Below are 24,407 nucleotides of genomic sequence, written 5' to 3'. Positions count from 1 at the left end.
ATTCTGACTCATCATTCAAATACAAGAGGTCCTATAACATTTCACAAAGAAGAAAGTTTCTTGCTTTCTATCTTAGTATTTCTCTGTTCATTTCATAATTTTATTTAAGAAAAAAAAACACTTGTCAATTTTGAAAAGCAATGCTTTATGCCTTTGCTTAACATAACTGAAATATATGCTTTATAAGAGAAAACATAGCTCAAAATGTGGGATATAGATTTTATTTACACTGGATTTTTGCTATTTCAGCATCAACCACAGAAGCAACTGCATTATCTGGTAATTACTTTTGCTTTTGCTCTCTTGCTTTATGAAATGCAGACATGTCACAGAATGCTTGGCTATTGAAAAGGAATGTTTATGTCTAATTCATATTAAATTAGGCACTGTTTATTGAACACCTGCTCTCTGTAAGGTACATAATTTCTCCATTTCCCTACCCTAATATAAAAAGCAAATCTCTGAAAGCAAGCTAAGCATCCTGTTCTCTAATCTCTCATAAACTCGCTTCTACCAAGAAGGTAAACACTTAATCTTGATATTCTGAAATTTGATGAACAAGTTCCTTCCCAAACCCTTAATGATTTTATGAACTTTGATGGAAAGAGCATTAAAATGGGATTCAGAAGACCAGTTCTGCCATTGACTGGCAGTGTAACATCATAGAAGTCTTTTCATCTTTCTGGGCAGTTAGGTGGTACAATGGATAGAGTGCCAGGCCTAAAGCCAGGAAAATCTCAATCCAAATCCAGCCTCAGATACTTATTAGTTGTACAACCTTGGGCAAGTCACTTAGCCCTGTTTGCCTCACTTTCTTCATCTGTAAAATGAGCTGGAGAAGGAAATTGCAAGCCACCCCAGTGTCTTTGCCAAGCAAACCCCAAAATGTGGTCATGAAGAGTCAGAGACACAATTGGATAATAACAATAATGAAACTTCATCTTTCTTAGCCTCAATGTGTTCAAAATAAGGGCATTAGAGTGGATTATCTTCCTAGTCCCTTCCAATTCTGGAAGGCTAGATTTTCAGACTGATGTGTTTTTATTTAGTCTATCTAACTTGTAGCTTACCTGGGCTTTCCTTCCTGCTGCTCACTCGCATCTCTGTCAGAAAGTAGAACAAAATAAGGAGTGATGGGAAGCAACAGCCTCACTATTGACAATGCTGGCTTTCTGAGGACCAGTCTAGCTAAAGACGGAGAGGTGTATCCCCAGCAGACTGATCCAACTTGATGGTGGATTGCCACAACCAAGGAATACATCAATCAACTTGTTGGAGAGCTTATCGGCTAACACAATAGCATCTGGCCCTTTGAGTCTCTCATAACACCTGGGAATGTCTTGTGAGACTTGGTAGTGGTTCTCCATGCCAAAGAAAAAAATGGGAATGATCTCCAGACACCCTTAGTTCCTTTGATTTACTGATGTCTGCACTATGGATTTATCATCCATTAATTCACCTAATTCCATCTTGAATTTATTATTTTTTTAGCTTACACCATTTGTTGGGAGCAAAAATTCCATAAGGCAGAGACCCACAAAATAAAGTTATTTTTGTTGTTATTCAGTCATTTTCAATTGTGTCTGTCTCTTCATAACCCCATTTGGGGTTTTCTTGGCAAAGATACTGCAGTGGTTTGCCAGTTCCTCCTCCAGATCATTTTACAGATGAGTAAACTGAGGCAAGCAGAAGTAAGAGACTTGCCTGGGGTCACACAGCTAATAAGTGTGGGAGGCCAGATTTGAACTCAGGAACATGAGACTTCTGACTCCTGGTCCTGGCACTTTGTCCACTGCACCTCCTAGCTGCCAATAAAGTTGTACTATAATCTGTATGAGTGCAGAATTAAAAGAATCACAGTTCAATTTGTTCTTTTCCAAGACTGGAAATATTTTCACCAGTTACTCAAAGATTTGGATTGAGTAAGCCTATGATAAATGTTTATCACAAAATAAGAAAAGCTGTGAGTCTGGCTTAGTAATTCTTTCTTCATGTTTGAATTTAAGAAAAGTTTCTTTCTTTTCCATTTCATAAACAACATCTTGTGTATGAAATTAAGGATAGGGACTGTATCTGTGATTTCATTGGTAAAGGTGCCTTCTAGATGAGGAAACTCCCCTCCTCCAATGCAGGGCAGCACCTTCTCTGCAACTCAAAGTCTCAGAGAGTCGACTACATAGAGCACCCAGAGGATGTGACCTGCCCAGGGCCACACAGCCAGTATGTGTGACCGGTCTCTGTACCAGACTCTGTCTATGTACCAGAGACAGGACATGATCCCAGGTCTTGACTCTAAGGCCTCAACACTGTGCTATGCCAATGCTTAATATGACTGAAATACAGGCCTTGTAAATTAAAACATAATATAAACTTTTTCAGATAAAGTTAGGATTTAGGTTTGACTTATGCTGTCTTTTTACAATTCCAGGTTCAACCACAGAAGAAGCAACTTCACCAGGTAATTATTTTAGTTTTTGTTTCCTGGAATGAGGATGATCCATAGAATGCTTTTGTTATCTGTGCATGTCAATCCTATAATGCAGTTCACACTATGAGGATTGATGAGGAAAACTGGGAAATCGGGATAGACTTATGAAACTAAGCAAAGGTCCATGAGAATGGAGTCCGTCCTATGGTCATATGAGGGATAGTGAATGAGAGTGAATAAACAAAGAATTCTCATGACAAATAGTCAAAGAGAAAGAAAAAGTGCCAGGATACATTTTGCATTGAAATTATTGAACTGTAAATAACTCCTGTTGCTTGCTTTGATGTTTAATGTTAACTTTCCACTGAGACATTTAACTGTTTGTTTAAATGAATTTTAGGAAACTCCAAGTTTTCCATGTCCCTTATGTCCAAGGAAATGCACATTTTATAGTCACAACAGCTTCAACTCTTCCAGAACCACTGAGACTAATAGTTCCTACTTGTATTCTACCAAGCCCCAAAATATTGAGGCAGCTAGCTGGTGCAACAGATAGAGAGCCTTGCCACAGAAAGACTTCAGTTCAAATCCAGCCTCATACACTTACTAGTTGTGTGACCCTGGGCAAGTCCCTTAACCTCTCTTTGCTTCCATTTCCTCATCTGTAAAATGGGGATAATAATACCACCTACTTCCCAGGGTTGTTTTAAGGATCAAATGATAGAATAATTATAAAGCATTTAGCACAGCATCTAGAACATACTAAGTCCTATATAAACATTAGCTACAATCATAACAATTATTATTATTTTCATGGTTCAGGGTCAATTAAATTGACTTTTTTAAAACAAAAAACAAGAGATTATGCTATCTTTACAAACAAGATAAATTCTTGCTCTTAGTATTTCTGCCTCTGTTTCAATTTCATTGATGAAAAACTTGCCAATTTTCAGGTTTTCCATTTCAAAAGTCAGCATCTTCTGCCTGTGACTAATATGAATGAAATATAGAGATAAGGATCAGGACTGGACTTGAAATTTCATTGGCATAGAAACTCCCTTTACCCATGCAGGTCCTTGCCTCACAGACAACTTAGAATATTGAAGAGTTGCCTGGAGTAGGGAGAGATTTTTGTCCAGGGTTGCACAGCCAGTGGGCATCAGGGACAGGATTCGAACCTTGGGTCTGCAAGGCCAGCTCCTCACCCACTACCTCAATTTGCCTCTCACTGATAAGCCTGGTAAATTATAACTCTGAAACTTCCTATACACCCAAGATAGGACTTTAAGTATGATTTTTTTCATCTTTTTTAGAGTTTTAGCACCAATCACAGAAGAATCCTTTTTAAGTGGTGTTAAGGGGATTTCCCCGCCCCTTACATCGTGGGATGGGTAGATTGCATAGAAATAATTTTATTCTTTAAAAAAGGAAAGTTTATACCTAGCTGAAAACAAAGTAGTTACTCTGGATTGAGCACCCAGTCTACAGTCTCCCATTTCTCCACAATTGTGTAAAAGCAAGTGATGGAAACCTAGTAAAGAAGAATGATCTGTGCTTATAAGAATAGTGGGCATGTACTTCCTGCCTTAAGTAAAAACCCATTGACATAAATTATTTCTTCAGATCCTCACAACAATCCAGTGGATGATTCACTCATTTTTACAAATGAGGAAATTGAACAGCTCCCATATTGTCTCCTGCTTTCTGTTCATATGGCTCCCACCCCGGTTCAGGCATGCATGACCCCTTTCTTGGATATTAAAAGTTTGCAAAGTGTTTTACAAATATTTTCACATTTAATCCTTACAATAAGTTTGGGAGGTAAGTACTATTTATTCCCCTCGTTTTACAGATAAGGAGACTGAGGCATACAAAAGTTGAGTGACTTGCCCAGGGTCACACAGCTAGTAAGTGTATTAGGATAGATTTTAACCCGTCTTTCTTCAGCATTCTATCCACTGTATCACCTATTTCAGGTTTCAGGTACATTAGAATGATAACTACATTTATCTAGCACTTTAAGGTTTACAAATGACTTTTTTAATAGATAAGAAAACAGATTCAGAGACATTAGGTGATTTTCTCAAGATCATATAGCAAGTTAGCAGCTGAGGGGGAGACTGAGCTCAGGTCTTCACCAAGTTCCATACTCTATCTCCTGCCAGATCTTTCCATTGTGCTCTATACCTCTGATCCCCCAAAGGCACAATCTGAGTGTTTCTCCTCCAGGCTTAATGACTTTTGGAGGATTAGAAAGGGGGACAATGCAATAGTACTGGACAACATGAACAAAGCCAAAGCGGATTCTTTGAGCTAAATGATTTTTCACAGGTATTTTCCATAAGAACCTGAATATCTGTTGAATTTAAACCTTTCTTTGGACAAGGAGATATTTTCATGTAACTTTAATGTTTTTTACTGTTTTTACACTCACAGGTTTCACTTCAGCAACAGAAATGAGTCCCATGCCTGGTAAACTTTTCCTGTGATTTATAGAAGTATTCTTTTTACTTCTCTGTCATTGGGCTTCTAATGAGTATTCTTATATGGAAACCAATATATGGTAGATAGAACAGAAATACCTGTTCTCTGAAGCTCATTATTTGGTTAACTCTACTATTTGGAACATGTCAACACGTATTTATTAAACACCTACTGTTCCAGGAGCCGAACAGTAGAGATATAATGAGAGTCCAGAAAAACAATCTCTGTTCCCAAGTAGTTCACATTCCAAAGGAGGTGACAACATGTAAACAACTATGTACAAACAAGGAATGTATAGGATGTATTTGGAGATAATATTAGATAGAGGGAGATCACTAGCATTAAGGGAGACTGGAAAATGCTTCTTGGGGGATGGTGGGATCTTAGTTGAGACCTGAAGAAGCCAGAAAATCCAGAAGACAAAGATTACAGCTGAGAATTTAGAACCAAGCACTACTGGGGGAATAAGGCACATATCCAAATAAGTAGATAGAAGGCAATTTTAGGAGGAAAACAGCACTAACTACTGGATAGAGGAAGAGGTTAAAAGGACTTTCATTAAAGGAATGATACCATGTATTGAATGCTGAGTTGAAGGGACAGCTAATGGACCAGTTGGTTTGTTGAAACATACAATGGATGGATGGATGGATGGATGACCATATAATTTCATTCCTCACAAAGGAATTCCTGGTGAGGAAACTCCCTCTTTAGTGTGTTTAATTTTCTGTGAAACTGAAACTGGAATCATAATGTGTAAAAGGATTAGGATTATATAGTTATGTATGAAATATTCAGTAATCAGGAAAATGCACTTCTGTGGAGCAGCTACATACACTCCTTTGTGTTGTCAGATATATGAAGCATTACTATAGATAGGTATAACTGTTTCCAAGATGTGACTAGAAATTACTTTTTATCTCTTCATGGATTTTCTTAAGGTAAGAATATTACAGTTCCCACTGCGGATGCTTCTCATGTGTGTGGACTTCTTATCCTTCACTGTTTTGAAATTAATTTCCTTTTCTTATTTTTGGCCTTTCCATTATTTATGATTTCAATGTAGAGGGCAATTATAACAAAATTGAGAATTCCTTTTGGTATGCTATGCTTTCATCTTATTCAGTCATTCAACAATTGTTTCTTAAATTCTTTTTTTGTGGGGAGAGGAAGGATCAGGGACTATGGGAATCTATAATTTCATCAATCCAGATTGGGAAGTCATGTGATACTTTGCATACTGTTAGAGGGTTACCTAGGGCACTGAGAGGTAGTGATTTGTCCGTGGTCACACAGCTGGTGTGTCTGTCAGAACTTATAATCTATAAAACACTATACTCGGAGTCTTCAGGACCCTTTTCTTTTATATATGTCTCTATTCACCTGAGTTTATAAGTACATTCCCAGGCCCCTTCCCTAGTGAAGAAATTATAAATAGATCCACCTCAGCAATTAGCTGCATGTGATGTAAAAGCCCTGTCAGTTCAACCAACTTTGTTAATAGAATTGTTGAAAAAATAAATAATTGTTTGGTTTACTGACCTGGTTTCTTACTTGACTAAATTAGACAATCATTTTGGTCTAAGTTGTATGTCATAGATTTTTCTCATTTCCACTCAGAAGTAATCCAGAAGTAATTGGCTTTCCATTTTAAACGTTCTTTTGCATTTAACTTTTCTTTGCACTTTGAGTCAGGTCAGGTCAAATTGTACTGCTTTGGACCAAAGAGGATCACAAAATTTATAAGGCCAAGATAAGATATTATGATCAAAGTAGGTTACAGAGATAAAGAATTTCTTTGCATGAAGATTCTTAACATTGTAGAGGTCAATGGATGAAAAGAGGCAGCAGACCAACACATCCCGGGGATGATACAACAGCAGGGGCTAAGAGAATTCACACTCACTTTCCTTTTTTCATTATATATCTGATAAAATAGCATCCTACATGAAAACAGATATTAAAGCTCTTTTTTCCCCACTAGTTTTAATGTTTGATGTTGGGTTATTTTTAACTTTATGCGCAGACACAACTTCATCTTCAACAGAATTGATCCTTTCATATTGTAATGCTCTCAGCCTCATACACAATTTATTAGTAAATAAGATGGATTTCTACTTTGAAGTACAGTGGAGCCCCCTACTGATATAAAAAAGTAGAAACCTGAACTAGCAGCACCTACCATCTGGATCTAATACTATATGGGCTGAACCCGTGATTTTGCTAACATATGAAACCCTCTGATAAAGAAATTCCCTGTACCAATACAGGTCAACCATTCTCTGCAGTTTAGAGTCTCAGAGAGTTGTTAAAATTACTAGGAGGTTGCGTGACTTGCCTAGGGCCACATGGCCAGGCTGTGCCAGAAGCAGAAATGGAACCCAGTTCTTCCTTCCTGGCTCTAAGTCTGGCTTTCTTAAACAAGGTGTCCCAGATGCCGATGCAGTTTTATGCCTTTCTTGAGTTACTAAGGCTTATTATGCATTGTTAAGTTATTAAATCGTAATCCATGCACTAAAACTTTGGGAACACCCTGCAGTATAGCAGGTTTTTCTCCTCAGGAGTGAGGTCTGTGGAGTCATGATTTGACCTTCAAAATGTATCCAGATCCATGTAGCAGTAAACCATGTCATCTAATGACTTTACTATGTTTTATTTGGTGAACTACAGTTGTCCCTTCCACACTGTGGGGGTTAGGGATGCAGCATCCCCATGATCTGGAAAATCCACGTAAAATTTTTTGTCCTTCCTTTCATACCAGAGAAGTATGAATTATCATGGTATTAAAAGATAAAACATGTTGATATTATTCCATACTATGTATGTATATATATATATATATATTATACATTTCTGAGTTTCTAAACTTTTTCTGGGTCACTTGTGGCTTTCACAAAACTCCCAAAAAATTCCCATTAAATTTTTTTATACCAACCCATGATATGGAAACCATGATAGGGAAAGTTGCAATGTGGAAGAGATAACCATATGAATATTTCAGCTATAGTGCAAATGTCTGTAGGAACTAAAATGTTAAGGCTTTTGTTTCTTCCTCCACTGATATTTCGGCCTGATTCTCTCTTTTTCAGTTACAATTTCAACCTCATCAGAAGTGACCCCTTCAACTGGTAAAATCTTTGTTACTTATATTCATTTTCTAAAATAATATCACTCACTTTCCTGTGCAATATAAGTCATTTAGGTAACAAATTTTTTGTGTCTGTGTCTGGAGCTGCTTCTTTATTTCCATTTTGATAAAAGAATGTGGATTCTGGTTTGGTTATGGATTGCTTTGGGGGGCTGGTTGTTGTTTGTTAACACACGCAAATGTCACTAGAAGATGACTCAAGATTAATCTATGGAAGCATTAAGCACCTCCATTCCCTCAATTCCTTCTGTGCTTTCTCTTTTTCTTTTAGATCACTGTCCACCACCTCTACCTCACTTACCCTAATTATGTCCCTAAATAGAGTAGAAACCCTTTCCAAGTCTAATATTGGGGAAAGACAAATACCTGCATAAACAAAGAGTGGCTTTGGGACTCTCCCTTGGACTTCTCTTACAAGATAGTACAAAATATATTAGATGAATTGGAAGGGACCTTGTCTAGTCTTACCACTTTACTTGACAAAGAAACTGAGGCCAGAGGGATATCCCTTGAAGAGCATTTTGGGAAGAAACATAACAACCCTGACCTGTCTTTCCTCAATCCTCTGCCTTCTCCCAAGACTGAGGCTTGCATTGACTACAAACCCATAGTTTGCAGTCCAACCCATGTGACCTTGACTAAATACAGTAGAACCCTTTTATAAGGCCCCTTTATTTTGAGAGAAGAAAGGCCTAATGCCAATTTCCAGGTGCCCCTATTTACTCCATGCAATAAACATATTCAAACATACATAATAATTCACTGTGTAAAAAAAAAGTTTTTGTTTTATTTTTAAGTATTGAGTTTTGGGCAAGAATATTTAATTCTCTTTTTTTCACTTACAGTTTCAAGTTCAACAGAAATGACCCTTTTACCTGGTAATGCTTTCTGCCTATTTATAAAATAATTCATCCTACTCTTTACCACACTTACCAAGCTATAACTGTCCTCCTGCTTCAGTGTCTCCATTCCCACCACTCTCTATTCCTGGAATGCCCCTTATCCCCCCCCTACAGGAATTCCTGTAGAATTCCTACCTATTCTTTAAAGCATATCTCAAATGCCACCGCCCCATGAAGGCTTCACATCTAGAAAGATTTTCTGGAAAGTTACTGTTCAGTTCAATTCAATCAGTGCTTATTAAGTTGTCAGCTGGTAAATGCATATTAAGCACCTACTATATGCTGAGTACTGTGCTAAATTCTGGGGATACAAGAAAGGCAAAAGACAATCCCTGCCCTCAAGGAGTTTACACTGTAATGGAGGAGACAACATTTAAGCAACTATGTACCAATAAATTGCAAACAAGATAAATTAGAAATAATCAACATAGAGAGAGCACTAGAATTAAGGGTGATCAGGAAAAGACTTCATGGAGGAGGTGAACTTTTAGCTGAGACTTGAAAGAAGCCAGGTAGAGATGAGGAGGGAGAGCATGGGGGACAGCCAGTGAAAATATCTAGTGTCAGGAAATGGAGGGTCTTGTTAGAGGAACAGCAAAGAGACCTATGTTATTGGATCACAAAGTACACGTAGAGGAGAAAAGTGTAAGAATGGGAAGGTAAAGGGGGTCATATTATAAAAGGCTTTGAATGTCAAGCAGGACTCAGAGGTAGCCCTGGAGTTTATTGAGTAGGAAGGTGACATGGTCATATCTACACATCAGTTTGACAGTCAAGTGAAAGATGGACTAGAATGAGGAAGAGACTTGAGGCAAGGATACCAACCAGCAGGTTCTTTCAATGGTCTAAGCCTGATGAGGACCTTTACCAGTGTGGTAGCCCTGTCAGAAGAGAGAAAGGGGAGTATATGAGAATAAGTGAAGGATGATGTCAAGGTTCCAAGCCTGGGAGACTGGGAAAATGGCGCTACCTTAACAGTAATAGGAAAGTTAAGAGGAAAGTGAGTTTAGCTTTGGATATACTGAACGTAAGATGTTTATGGGATATCTAGTTCAAGATGTCTATAGGCAAGTGGAGATGTGAAACCTGAAGTCAGTAGAGAAATTACAACTAGGTAAGTAGATTTGAGAATCATCAGCATAGAGATGATAATTGAATCCATTGGAACTGACGAGATCACCAAGTGAAACAGAATAGAGAAAGAAGAAAAGAGAGCCCGGGACAAAGATGCCGAAGGTTCGCTGGCATGACCTGGATGAAGATCCTGTAAAGGAGACAGAAAAGAAGCAGTCAGACAACTAGGAGAACCAAAAGAGAGGAGTGTCATGAAAACCTAGCGAGAAGAGAGTATCAAGAAGAGGGTGATGGACAATATCGAAGGCTGCAGAGATGACAAGAATAGTGAGGCTTGAGGAAAAGTCATTTGATTGGCATTTAAGGGATAGTTGGCAGTTTCGGAGAGTGTGGTTTCAATTGAATGATGAGGCAGACTGGATACAGAGGAGAGTGAAAGATGAGGGAGTGGAGCTATCCATGGTAAACAGCTTTCTCAAGGAGTTTTGCTGCAAAAGGCAAAAGAGATGTGGGATAGTAGTTAGCAAGGAGGATGGATCAAATGACCTTTGGGGTACATGGGGGAGATATGAGCATGTTTCTAGCAGTAAAGAAACAGCTGGAAGACAGGGGAGAGATGGAAGATAAGTAAAAGAGTGGGGATGATAGAGGGGGAAATCTGCTAGAGGAGATGGGATGTAATGGGATTACTTGAGTATATGTAAGTACCTGCTAGATACCAAGCACTGTGCTAGCTATCAATGATAATTATAATAAACATATATTTCTATAAAATAAATAATGATAATGCTAGGCACATATAGACAAAAATGAAACACTCCCTCCCCTCCAGGAGCTCACATCTTACTTGAAGTATGCTTCAGGCATGTACACAGATAAGTAAGTTTTAAATATTTAGAAAAGAAATGCAAAGTTACTTAAAGGATTAGTACTACCCACTGGGAAAATCAAGAAAGGTCTGTTGTAGGAGACTATTTGATTAGATACTAAAAAGGAGCCAGGGATTCAGGAGGCAAAGGAGAGAAGAGAGGATGTCCAGGCATGGGGAAGCACCTGAGCAGAGGCTCTGAGGTGAGAGGTGGGATGTTACACACAGAGAAGAGCAAGTAGCTGAGGTGGAACTAAAATTTGGTTTCCTCTTTTGTTTTCTAGAACCTTTGGAAGTAACTCCTATGAAAGGTCAGATCTTTGATGCCACTTTCCAGCACCTTCACATTACTGTTGATCTTCTTTTCCAACATTTCTATGAGAAATATTTTCTTTTCAAAGGATTACCACTGTATGTCAATATGAATGTAAAGAAAATAATATTTTAAATATGAATTTAAAGAAAATAATATTTGAGAATTTTCTGTTTTGTAACCAAGGTGTCCAGATCCAAACCAAACTGGAAACAGAGACAGAGACTATTTTTGTTTGGAGTGATCTAAATCATTTAGTCAGTTTGGAGTGTCATAATGGCTGTGAAGATCTATCTGCTCAAAGTCAGTTCTTTAATATTTGATTTTATTTCTTACATTTATAGATCCAACTGAAGCAGAAGCAGTCCCTACACCTGGTAAAACATCTTTCTTTCCAGTATTTAAGTTTGTTTCTTTTTTTCTTTTCTTATTTTGTATTTAAGTTTAAAATAATTTACAAATTAAAAAAAGGGTGGCAGCTAGGTGGCTCAGTGGACAGAGCGCTGGTCCTGGAGTCAAGAAGACCTGAGTTTAAATATGGCTTCAGACACTTGACACTTATTAGCTGTGTGACCCTAGACAAGTTACTTAACCCTGATTGTCTTGAAAAAACAAACAAAAATTTTCCTTTCCTTCCCCTTCCCTCCCACTTTCCTGCTGTCCCTCCTTCCCTCCTTCCTTTCTTCCCTCCTTTCTCCCTTCTTTCCCTCTTTCCTTCCTCCTTCCTTCCTTCTATCCCTCTTTCTGTCTTTCTTTCCCCCCCTTACTCCCTTTCTATCCTTCTTTCTCTCCCTTCTTGCATCTCTCCTTTGTTGCCTCCTTCTTTCCATTCATCCTTCCCTCCCTCCTTCCATCCTTTCTTCTTTCTCTTCCTTCTTCCATCTTTCCTTCCCTCCCTCACTCCCTCCTTTTTTTATTGATTTATTCACCTACTTAGCTATTTCTGGCTGATAGAATGATTATATCTGTTTGCCACATCACAGCAACAGGAATGATGTGATATTGAGCTATGTGAGCAGGGTCACACAAGATCACATAGAATTTAAGTGACTTGCCAGGGTCACACAGCTAGTATCATAGCAGGAATATGAACCAGACCTTCCTAACTACAAGCCCAGCACCTCATTCATTATGCTATTATGCCTCTATGTCAGAGAGAATGAACACTGAAAAAGGGCCTCTGGAATTCACATTTAGGGAGTCTTTAGTAGGAATGGAACCCCAATAAAAAGGAGTTAAAGAGGGGATAGTCAGTAATGCAAAGCATTGGGTACAAAAAAATTCCCAAGAAGTTTATCAGTGGAAGAGGAAATGAAAGATGGGATAGTAATTTTGTGACTTAGGTCAGCTGAAAGAAGTTCCTTCTTCATGAGCTTTTCCTAGAGCTTCCTCAGGCAAGCCTAAATGCCAAATATTAAAGCCACTGGGAAAAAATGACATGGAATTGAGTGGACAACAGTAACAAGAATGGGAAGGGAAGGTATTATGCAGATTACATGGACCTCAGGAGATAAAAATTCTTTGAACTCTGTGATAGAAGAGGTAATGTGAAAAGAGGGGCAGTGAAAAGGGCACAGGCACCAGTTCAAATCCCAGTTTGTCCATTTTATACCTATGTGATCTTGGGTAAGTCATTTAAACTGTATGGGCCTCAATTTTATCCACTGTGAAATAAAGGAGTTGAGTTGGATGACCTCTTAGGACCATTCTAGTTCTAAATCTGTGCCCTAACAAGTCTGGAAGCAACATGGTAAGTAAGGAGAATGTCTACCCATTCTTCTGATCTTCTGAGTTGTGGGGAGTGGGAAGAAGACTGACCTTAAATGAAATTAGTTATAAGACATATGATGTTGACAGGGAAGAACTATGTTTCTGTTAAAATTAAAAGGAAGCCTTTTCCTTTTCCGCGCTGCGGCTGCAGCCATGAGTATGCTCAGGCTTCAGAAGAGGCTTGCCTCTAGTGTCCTTCCATGTGGAAAAAAGAAGGTATGGCTTGACCCCAATGAGACCAATGAAACTGCCAACGCCAATTCCCGTCAGCAGATCCGGAAGCTGATTAAAGATGGTCTGATCATCCGGAAGCCCGTTACTGTGCACTCTCGTGCTAGATGCCAGAAAAATACTCTGGCTCGACGGAAGGGCAGGCACATGGGTATTGGTAAGAGAAAGGGTACTGCCAATGCTCGTATGCCTGAGAAGGTGACATGGATGAGGCGAATGCGGATTCTGCGCCGTCTGCTCCGAAGATACTGGGAATCCAAAAAGATTGACAGCCACATGTACCACAGCCTGTACTTGAAGGTGAAGGGAAATGTGTTTAAGAATAAGCAGATCTTCATGGAGCACATTCATAAACTGAAGGCAGACAAGGCCCAGAAGAAGCTCTTGGCTGACCAGGCTGAAGCTCGCCGGTCCAAGACTAAGGAAGCACGAAAGCGTCGGGAAGAGCGTCTGCAGGCTAAGAAAGAGGAGATCATCAAGACCTTGTCCAAGGAGGAGGAGACTAAGAAATGATCCTCCCCTATCTCCTCTGTACATAGCACCCTTCTATTTGGCTTATACAATAAAACTTGACAGACTGTCAAAAAAAAAATTAAAAGGAAGAAGGAATATTTGCTCAAAAGTTCAAGGATGCAAGATATTTGTTGAGAATAGAGTAGGGGTTCCAAAGAACAGAACAGAATGGGCAAAACCATGGATGTCCCCAGAATTTGTCTGGAGAAAAATATGGGTGATTTAGATACGGGCAAAATAGTATAGGCATTCTGATTGCACCTAAGACTCTGAGACAAGATTGCCAATGTTGGAAAACTAGTACAATAGGGAGTCAATTGCCTTGGCATGCTCTGTCAGCCAAACCTGACCATATAGGATTTGTAGGGGTTGTCCTCTCCAGAGTTCAAGATGGAATTTAAAACCTCCACTGTGTTACAGCTCTTTGATTTGGAAGAGCAAAAGCACAAATGAACGAATGTCCAGCCTTTATAAGGCTTCTTCCTAAAGTTTGCTTTGGATCCATAGTTAAAAGGGTCCAGCCTCGGTACTCCATAAGCTTCTCTAGGGAGGGGCAAAAGAAGGTTGAAATTCTGAACATCCTCCACATACATAAGGCTGGCCTCAAGTCTCTGTGCTCTAAGTTTCTGAAATTGAGGAAAGGGGCAAACCTCTTTGAGCCTCAATTTCTATCCTCATAAAATAAAGTGGTTAGACTAGGTGATCTCTATAGCACAATAAAATAGTTATTTGTGAGGACCTTGAGTCATTGAGAAAATTTTTAATTGTATTTGCCATGTATTTTTAAGAATATACAAAGGCATAGGATTTATTTTTGTAAGACTTTCCATCCAAAATCTTTACAGTTTTTAAATATTTGGCTTATATTTAAAGGAGCAAATCTTCAATTTCCTAGAAGCCTCAGCCATCCAGAAAGACTCATTCCCTGAGGACTTCAGATAATTGAGATTTTACTTTTTGTGTAAAAAAAAAGCAATATCATGCCATAAAATAGGAATTGATGCTCTCTTTTCCAGGTTATATATTTTTCTGATGTATATAGAAATAAGACTCAGATACTGGGCATTCAATAAATGTTAGTTAATATTGAATGAATGAGAGTGTTAAATAAGAAGATATAAAAAACTGAGATTTCTTCTCACTTTGAACAATTCTTTGGTCTTTTCAAGATTTGCCACTCAGACTAGTGAATGGACGTAACCGGTGTGAGGGTCGGATTGAAGTCCGTTACAAAGGCATATGGGGCACCGTGTGTGACGATTATTGGAACATAAAGAATGCACGAGTCGTTTGCAAACTGCTTGGCTGTGGCAAGGCTGTAGGGGCCCCTGGACGTGGTCACTTTGGGGCAGGAATGGGAAATATATTGCTAGATGATGTGCGCTGTATGGGAAATGAGGCTTCTTTGGAGCAATGTCATCACGCAGGTTGGGCCATCCACAACTGCAAACACCAGGAAGATGCAGGGGTCATCTGTGCAGGTATGTATAAAGTCGTCCCACTGAAAATAGAAATCAGTTTATTCCTTCTGACCTTGCCATTCAATGTCTTTGAGAATGAAATTGACTCACTTTTCCAGGGACTATGAATGAGTCTCACTTTGGGTTTTGTTTTATTTTTTTTAACCAAGCATGTGTGAGGTTAAAATTCATAAACCCCAAGAAAATTATATCTTGGCTAGGTGCTCACAACCAAGTAAAGATGTAAAATTGAGATAATTAAGCAAATGCAGGGGGTGGGGAAGGAAAAAGTGCCTTAGGTAAGAGCAGATATTTTGCATAAATTATCCTGGTATTAAATGCCTTGCTTCTCTAACTTGACATTGGTGTTTATAACCTGGTCTTAAATCACTGATAAAGTTGATTTTAGGATTTCTATTCTGAAATATATTTTAAAGAATGCATTGAAATTATTAGACCAGGAGGGTTGGGGGTGGGTGGGAGGAGTGTTTAATTTATGCTAAATAATCTCTCAAAATGACATAATAAAAGAACAGAAAAGTAGAGCAATACTCATAAGAACAGAAGAATTACCATTCTATTCTATACTAATGATTTGCCCAGCCTACTATTCTGTCTCTGGATGTGTTATGGAAAGATATTTCTGTTTTGGAAGAACATAGTTGTTCTCCATGATATCACTGCCAAAAATTAGAGACCTCACCCCAAAATCTTAGTTTTTCCCCTCACTATTCAGTATAATACTATCACTCGTAGTTTTAAAGAAACTTTTTTTAACTATATATTCAGCCTATGGTGCCTCTTAAAGCAAGTCCTACTATGTGAAGTGATATTTACTCAAGTTTGCAAGGATGCCCCATGGTTATATTATTCTAGTATCTTGAGAACTAATATTTTTATACTTATTTATAATCATAAGTAGCTCTACTGTTTATGAATTAGTAAACTTTAATCATTTTTATTGCTATTAACCATTTTCATGTTACGCATTTTAAGAAGAATATTAATAGGCTGGAACCAATTTAGAAGAGGGCTTGCAAGATGGTGGGGGAATTTGAAGGCTTGTCATATAAGGATAAATTGAAGGATATGGGGATTTTTAGCATGGAGAAGAGTCTCAGAGGAACAGGTAACTGGCTTCAAATATTTGCAGAGCCGCCATGTCAAAAAAAAGGCTTAGACTTATTAAGATTGTCCCTAGAAGGTATCATTAGGATCAAATAGATTGGAGGGAGATTTCAGCTCAGTATAACTGAGGTTCCTAACAATTAGGAAGATCTCCAGATATAGAAAGGCTATGTCCAGAGCTCTCTATCACTGAAGATGTTCAACCAGTCAGTAGCTAACCAGATGACTAACAGGAATTTTATAGAGAAAATTCAGGCATCCAGTAGGAGATGGACTAGATGAATTCTAAGTATAAGATTCTATCATTCTCTATAAGGAGAGGGGGAATCAAAAGTCAACCATTAAAAAATTGGCAAAAGTAGATGAAAAATATTAATCACGTCAATTACCATTAAGTCCATCATAGTCATTCTTTGCCATGATCTTGACTTGTTTTATCTGGTTACATTTTCAGGCTACCCCAGTGAAACTGAAGGAACAAATCTAAATGGTAATTAATGATTCATTCCACTTCTAACTAGACTTATTCTTTTGTGTAGTGAGACTTACATCTTGCCAAGAGCTCTTTTAACTTTTCCTGGTATCTGAGAAAAATCCTTATTAACTAAATGCCTTTTCAAAAAAACTAAAATCAATTTAAATGTTCTAAGAGAATGAGGAATTTCTCATGATCCAAAAAGAATATGAGACTTCACCTTATTTATAAGTGGGCTGTTCTTTGAACATTGAATTAAAAAATTCTAACTACAGTAATCTACACAGTTAGAGTACTATTAAAGAAGGTGATATTCTCTTTTGAGGTCTCCGTGATGGGATTTCAGGTCACTAAGGCACAACCTTGTAACGCTTACCAGGTGCCTTCCTTGACATCCTCTTTATTGCCAGAAAGTCTCAGATACCTGGTTTTCAGGTGGTAGTACTTGGTTCTAGTTTATGGTTTCCTGGTCCTACTCCTGGTTTCTTAGCATTAGGATAGAGAGGGATAGAGAGGAGATACTGTCTGTGAAGCCACTTGAACTATGCAATGGATCATATTCAGATCTACCATGTTCTATAGTGCCATATATATTTTGAAAGACAATAAGCCCCTTGAGGAGAAGGACTATATTGGTGCAGTAGATAGAGCACAAGCCCTGGAATCAAGAGGACCTAAGGTAAAATCCAGCCTCAGACACTTACTAGCTCTGTGATCCTGGGCAAGTCATTTAACTCTGTTTGCCTCAGTTTCATCATCTGTAAAATGATCTGGAGAAGGAAATGGCAAAGCACTCCACTACCTTTGCTAAGAAAACCCCAAAAGGGGTCACGAAGAGTCACAACTATATTAACATAACGACAACAATAACATAGGGTCAGGCACATAGTAGGTGCTTTATAAATGCTTATTGGTTGACTGATAGACGTAAAGTACCTGCCAGCTAGAACTACTTTGCCTATTTCTCTGGAAACATGAACACTATCACTTCTAGAACAAAAAAAAACACTAATGGAAATAAAACCAGTCTCTACTATTTCCTTCTTTAAATTCAGTGCTGCCTATTTGTAAGATGTTCTGTCTCCCAAACTGAGCATGCTATAGTGGAAAAACTCTGAATTTGGAATCAGAGGACATGGGTTCAAACCCTGGCTTTGTGGTTTACTGCCTGTGTGACCTTTAAGGTATTTCTCTTTTTCAGTCCTCAGTTACTTAGTATGTAAAATGAAGACATTCCACTGATGACCTCAAAAGTCCCTATCATCTGGAAATCCAAACTTACTCTCTCTGCTTTGAGAAGATGAGAAGTTCCTAACTTTTTATCATGGACCCCTTTAGTAGTCTGGAAAAGCCTATGAACCCCTTCCCAGAATGTTTTTAAATGCATGATATAAAATACATAAGATTATAAAGGAAATCAGTTATATTGAGAAAAAATGTATTTTTCCTATCCAATTTCATAGACCCCCTGAAATCTACAGACCCTTGGGACAGTGGGGCATGGACCCCAGCTTAAGAACTCTAACTTTCTTATTATTTTGTGTCCTACTCCCAGTAAGCTTTTCCCTTAAAGACTGGCCTATCAATTAGATAATTATTCACTCATTTGAATTGTAGCTAATACATTGTTCAAAAGTCTTTCAGCAAAGGTGAAAATTTCTCATTCTTTTTTTCCCTATTGCCAGCTTTACCCAGCTCAGTTGTACCCAAGAAACACGGTAAATTCTTTTATCATCCTGGGTTAGAAATTCCCCCAAATAGGGTAAGTAACCAAGAGAAGAGTTGCATGAAGAGACCATGCTTCTGTGTTTCTGCTGCTCATTCCTTCCCACAAATCAATACACGATGAAGGTGGAGGTGCAGGGGAGAAGAAAAAAGATCCTAGATATATCTGGTGTGTCCTACCCTGCCTCTCACACAAAGATAAAAATGGGATTTACTGAAAGACTGAGGAATTCTGTTGGCTTGGCCTCTATGTGTGAAATGCACTGTCCTTCTAACACAGTGATGATGCATAGTGCATTGTCAATGAGACTCTGGCTTTGAATTTGTCCCATTAGTAGGGCCAGGTCTGGAGTGAGTCAGCATTTATGTAGTCCTCCCCATTGACAGTACATGCATAACTAGTCCCCCCAAAACTCGCATGCTCAGTGACCTGGTACCCTCTGTAAACGTGTTCCCTTCTCTTCTCATTCCAGCCCAGCTTTCTTGCTTCCCAGATCGATTCCAAGCTGTCATCGACCGAGGCTACCTTCATCAACTAGGCTACTCTTCCTGGAATGTGCACTTGAATGACAGGTTGTGCAGACCACAGGTTTCAGGACGTTTTCTTATATTTGACATACCTTTTGGCAGGTGTGGGACAATCAGACAGGTAAGAAATTGGCTGGAAAGTCAAGGGGGTGTGGATCTTGTTTGATGAGTATTTAAAACAACATTCTTTTAAAGATTTTATGATTGGCAAAGAAGAAAAACACTAACACAGTTTTTCAATTTGATTTCTGTGATATGGAATACTCATTTTCTCTTTCTATACGGCAGGGACTTTTATATTTAGCTGTCACAGTATGAAGTGGTAAATGATACAGGATTGGTAGTTTCAATGTTCCCCAACATCTATTTCTTTTGTTTTTGGAGGAGGAAGGTGAGGCAATTGAGGTTAAGTGACTTGCCCAAGGTCACACAGCTAGTAAGGGTGAAACATCTGAGGCCGGATTTGAACTCAGGTCCTCCTGACTCCAGGGCTGGTGTTCTACTCATTGCACCACCTAGCTGCCCCAGTCTATTTCTGAAGTGCCCTTATTACACTTAAAAATCACAGCCGACAGAGAGAAAACAATGACCAAAATGCAGGCATTCTAAGGGGCTCCTTGAGGATGTGGAGGCAGAGATGACAAAGAGGAATTGTGATGAGTATGAAAAGTGCTGGACTTGCTTTCAAGAGATATGGGTTTGAATTCCAGCTGTAACACTTACTAGCTATGTAACCTTAAACAAGTCATGTATCCATCCTGTGTGTCAGTTTCCTCATCATGGAGATGAGGATAATAATACTTGGAGTAATACCTGTCTCATAAGGTTGTTATGAGGAAAGTGCTTGTAAACCTCAAAGCTCTGTATCACTATATACTGTTACTGTAAAAGTATCACTGAAAATGCCTCACTCTTCTGTGCAAAACCACACACACACACACACACACACACACACACACACACACGACTTAGGAAGGAAGCTGGAGAAAGTGAGCGCTTTGTTACAAATACTCATTACAAGAGGATTTATTTTGGAAAGGGTAGTGAATTTGTAGAAGAGAGAGAGAGAGAGAGAGAGAGAGAGAGAGAGAGAGAGAGAGAGGAAGAAGAAGAAGAAGAAGAAGAAGAAGAAGAAGAAGAAGAAGAAGAAGAAGAAGAAGAAGAAGAAGAAGAAGAAGAAGGAAGACAGAGAGAGGAAGAGAGAAAGAGGAAGCAAGGAAGAGAGGGAGGGAAGAAGAAGGAAAAAGAAAGAGGGAAAGGAAGAAGGAAGAAAAAGGAAGGAAGGAAGGAATTTCAATAAAACATTGTTTTAAAAAATAAATAGAAGGAAACAAAAAAGTCCAGAAGGCTATATAATCAGAGGAGTTTTTTTTTACTATGTGAAGCTTAATAAGTAGTTTTTCACAACAAAAATTATCTTACAGAAGGTCACAGGTTCATGTTTTGCACATTAATTTTCAACTTTTAAAAGGGAAAATGAACAGGCCCCTCTTTTCCTCTATTTCCCTTTAAACCAACTATCCTCACCACCTCCTCCAAAGCTCACCAGTATGTAGGTCACCTTGGGTTTGGAGGAACACACAACATGACAGAGGGGACCAGGACTAGAGTGGATGCTAAGGAAAAGGCTGAGACTGGAGCTAAGCTGAGGATGGAGTTAGGGCCAAATGAGGGAATAGAAGGAGATCAATAAAGGTCTGGTATTGGTTAGTACCTGCTTCCTGTTCTGGTCCAACCAATAATTATACTCGTGATCAGCCTCAGTTTTCTCATCTGCAAGATAAAGGGGTTGTACTATACTTCTGAGTTTCCTTAGCTCTAGGTCAATGATCTTCTGAACCAAACCAGGCAAGTTCCACTGCATACAGTACAATAAATCAGCCAATTAGCTTGTCACCTGTCCTAGGTAACTCACAGCTGAAAATGGTTCATGAAGAGACTGTAAATCCTCAAAAGAAGAGCATTGTGTTTCTGCTAGAGAGATATCAGCAAGGGCTCCACGGAACTCCTCCATACCCACCATTTGAGATATGGGTTAACAACCACTGGCAGCATAAGTCCAGATGTCAAACCCCAAGTAAAATTTTGCTCACAGCTCCTCAGCCCTACTAGCCTGGAAAAATTCTTGTAATGCATCCATAGAGGCTCCTTTCCTTCATAGGCTGTGAGGCCTGCAGGCTTGGGCCATAATCCTACCTGTGATTGCTATGGCAAGACCATGACAACATCAAGGAAGACTCAACCTATGATAGTCATGTAATACAAGGGTCTCGTTATTTTTCTACCAACATGCGTTGCTTGTCTTACCTAATCTCCACTTGATAGACCTTTGTTAAGGGGTGTCATTGGTCAGGAGATCATGTGCTTTGGTGACTACTTGTTTTCATTCTTCACAGGACAAGTTTGGTTCTGTCAGTTACTCCAACTCTATCAGGACAAGAAACCGGGTCCGGGTCCACCCAGGCCACATCATTGTAAAGCACAGGGTGCCTCAGCTGAAATTCACATGTAACACTAACCAGGCTCCAATGGTTGAAATCATTCATGTGGCTAACAGCCCCAAGGAGAATAATCAGGTCGCCAATTATGATGTATCCATAACATTTTTCGAGGTTCCAGAGACCATGACACCAGACCATGCTGGCCAAAGGAAGGAGGTCTTCTTTCAAGCCACACTCCACAGCCCAGACCCAAACTTAATGCTATTTGTAGACACATGTGTGGCCTCTCCTGATGCCAAAGATTTTTCAACTGTGAAGTATGTCTTAATCCAACAAGGGTAAGGAAAATACAGTTTTCTTCTTGGTGATCTAAGGACAGGCACACACCATTTCTTTCTTTTGGGAATCAGTATTTTTTTAAAATTCAGTCATGATCTTTAAATGGTACAAAATAATACAAAACCTCTGTTGGGTAGATTAGCACTGTCATCATCCCTATGGAGTAGGAGGTTAGCACAGGAGCATTAAATGGCTGTCCCTGATCACTCAGGCTCTCACAGTCTCATACTGATACAAATAATCTAGCATGCCTCCTCCTCTCTTTTAATTTTATACCTCTCTCATGGTTCATATTTGGGCTTTAGGTGTCTTCTCTTTGGCAATGACAGGCTCTATTAGCCCAAACTTTATTCAGCATCTAATTAGATTTTCCATGATCCCTTTGGATCACCTAAGGATTTTTATGCCTTTTTTAGTTCTTAAGGAATGAGAAGGGGGAGGGAGATGGAGAGGGAAGGATGGAGGGGAGTAAAGAGAGAGGGAGGAGGAGGGAGGGCCGGAGAGAAGGGGGAGAGAGGAGGAGGGAGGGGAAAAGAGAAGGGACAGAGGGAGGGGAAGAAAGAGGAAAGATAGAGGGTGGAGGGAAGAGTAGGGGGAGGAGGAGAGAGAGGGAGGGAAGAAAAGAGAGAGGGGGAAGGCAGGGAGAGAGAGGGAGGGTAATCCTTATTAGGATTTTTGTCCCCATTGTGAAGTTAGAAGGTGCTAACTGTACTTGAAATCCTTCAGCAGCATAAACAACAGGATTTAGTACCTAGTTGCCTAAAATAAAATTTAATTTGTTAAAATAGGAAGTTAGTGTATATCCAGTTGGCGTATGCTACCTCCCCATTATCTCTTCTGCTTTCCTTATCTTCATGCAGTGGCTTCCTAGGAAGCGTTCCCCAGGTACAATTTGTGGTACTTGCCCTCAGCATAAAAAAACACCTAACTATGACTCTGATTATATAGGTTTCCATTTCCTCTAACTGGGGATAGATGTATACAGGTCAGTAATGAACAGCCCATTTTAAAAAAATGGCTTCAAGCTTCCAAGCATTCATCCCAATCACAGCCCAGCCCATCTAAAGCCTGAAGTTCTTAGACCTGCTGCTGAACAGTGACAGTGCTATTACCCACACCACACCCCCTACCACAGCTGCCATTTGCCACCAGCTCCATTATAAGATATGTATGGTTGTCTCAGAATGTAACCAGCAGTGTCTCTGAGGGTGTTTCTGCCAATTCAGGCACAGTAGAATAGATTTGACTATGGATGCCTTCTTGAGAGTAGAAGGGGCAAAATAATCTTTAAAATAGTAGAGAAATATAAGGCACTATCATTAATAATTGTAGTAATTAATGAGATGGAGGTTTTCTTTTCCATAGATGCATTAAGGACAATTCCTATGCAAACCTCAACTCACCTCACAAGAACGTGGCACAGTTCAAATTCAACGCCTTCAATTTTCTCAACAACTATGATGTGGTTTACCTGCAGTGTAAGGTTGTGGTGTGCAAAGCAGATGACCACTCCTCCCGATGCTATAAGGGCTGCATGAGTCAAAGGAACAAGCGAGATACAAGTGACCAGGAAAAAATAGAAGCAGCAAAGGAAGGATCTGAATTTATAGGACCTTTGGAGATACAGAAAGGAGTCAATCAGACAAGGAGTCTACAGTAATTTCTTCTGTTTTCACAAAAATCTGTTTTGAAATTAAGAGGCAAAGTTGTTGTTTTTTTATCTCTTCACAGATTGATTCTTTTAAAATTTTCCCAGAGTGTTTGGGAACCCTCCTTTGTTTCTATCACACCCTACCTTGTAATATACATATATAGAAAGAGATATATGTGTATTTGTATATATTTATATTCATGCTTTACCTGTTGCTCCTCACCCTCCCAAAAAAGTGTAGTAAGTTTCTTGAAGGCCAAGATGGTGATATTTCTCATCTTTATATCCTCAATACAGTGTCTTGCACATAGTTGGCATTTAACAAATATTCCTTGATGTTTTGACACATCAGATGTTACCAATTTTAGTGAAAACAGATAAATAAAGTAAGATTTGTTCACTTACTGTTTCTTTCCAAATAAACCTTGTGTATCTGTTTCTCAAATTCTGTGATTAACTAAGCCCTTTGGAGTTTAGAAATGTTATCTTTTTTTAAGTATTCATGATAAAAAAAAACAATTACTAGCTATAATTATACAAATTAGAGTCTGTTAATATGAAATGTCCTTATTTTAATCAGATTGAATTATTGTGTTTCTGAATTCCCTCTATGATACATTATGGATCTTAAATCATTTTTTATACTTGGCACCAAGTAGATATTTGTTTATGGACTGACCTTACCTTGTTATTCAGAAGAATGCAAGTAAGACTATTTATTTCTATCCCCTGGTCTAAGTGGGAATTAATCCTTAATTCCGGACAAGCTTGAACATCCAGGATGGAAATAAGTCACCAGCGAGAAAGAAACTGATCATTCTCTGCAAACCTCTTCAACCCTCCAGTCTCCAAAAGAAAGGAATTAAGTGCCTAGGACAAAGTAATTAAAGTGGAGTCCACAAGATAAGAAAAGAGAACAACTCTAGATA

At 38.9% G+C, this 24,407-nt stretch overlaps 2 protein-coding genes across 2 annotated transcripts in view; both read left to right on the top strand.

Moving 5' to 3' along the window:
• The window catches only part of LOC118829577 (deleted in malignant brain tumors 1 protein-like), a 185,857-nt gene that overhangs the window by 67,482 nt on the left and 93,968 nt on the right, over positions 1 to 24,407 (top strand). Inside the window, 12 exon segments of the mRNA XM_036736542.1 lie at positions 2,429 to 2,458; positions 4,865 to 4,900; positions 8,002 to 8,040; positions 8,906 to 8,938; positions 11,189 to 11,215; positions 11,562 to 11,594; positions 14,901 to 15,212; positions 16,774 to 16,809; positions 18,480 to 18,512; positions 18,993 to 19,168; positions 21,444 to 21,826; positions 23,193 to 23,483. Of these exon segments, the coding sequence (XP_036592437.1) occupies positions 2,429 to 2,458; positions 4,865 to 4,900; positions 8,002 to 8,040; positions 8,906 to 8,938; positions 11,189 to 11,215; positions 11,562 to 11,594; positions 14,901 to 15,212; positions 16,774 to 16,809; positions 18,480 to 18,512; positions 18,993 to 19,168; positions 21,444 to 21,826; positions 23,193 to 23,483 (1,429 nt within the window).
• On the top strand, positions 13,116 to 13,810 carry LOC118828550 (60S ribosomal protein L19-like). Its single transcript, XM_036735233.1, has one exon. It carries the CDS (start codon positions 13,141 to 13,143, stop codon positions 13,729 to 13,731), a length of 591 nt encoding a protein of 196 aa, XP_036591128.1. The 5' UTR covers positions 13,116 to 13,140; the 3' UTR covers positions 13,732 to 13,810.

Source organism: Trichosurus vulpecula, chromosome 8, assembly GCF_011100635.1.
Source record: "Trichosurus vulpecula isolate mTriVul1 chromosome 8, mTriVul1.pri, whole genome shotgun sequence".
Lineage (NCBI taxonomy): Eukaryota > Metazoa > Chordata > Mammalia > Diprotodontia > Phalangeridae > Trichosurus > Trichosurus vulpecula.
Note: the sequence above shows the minus strand (reverse complement) of the source record. Positions and strands in the feature narration are given on the sequence as shown.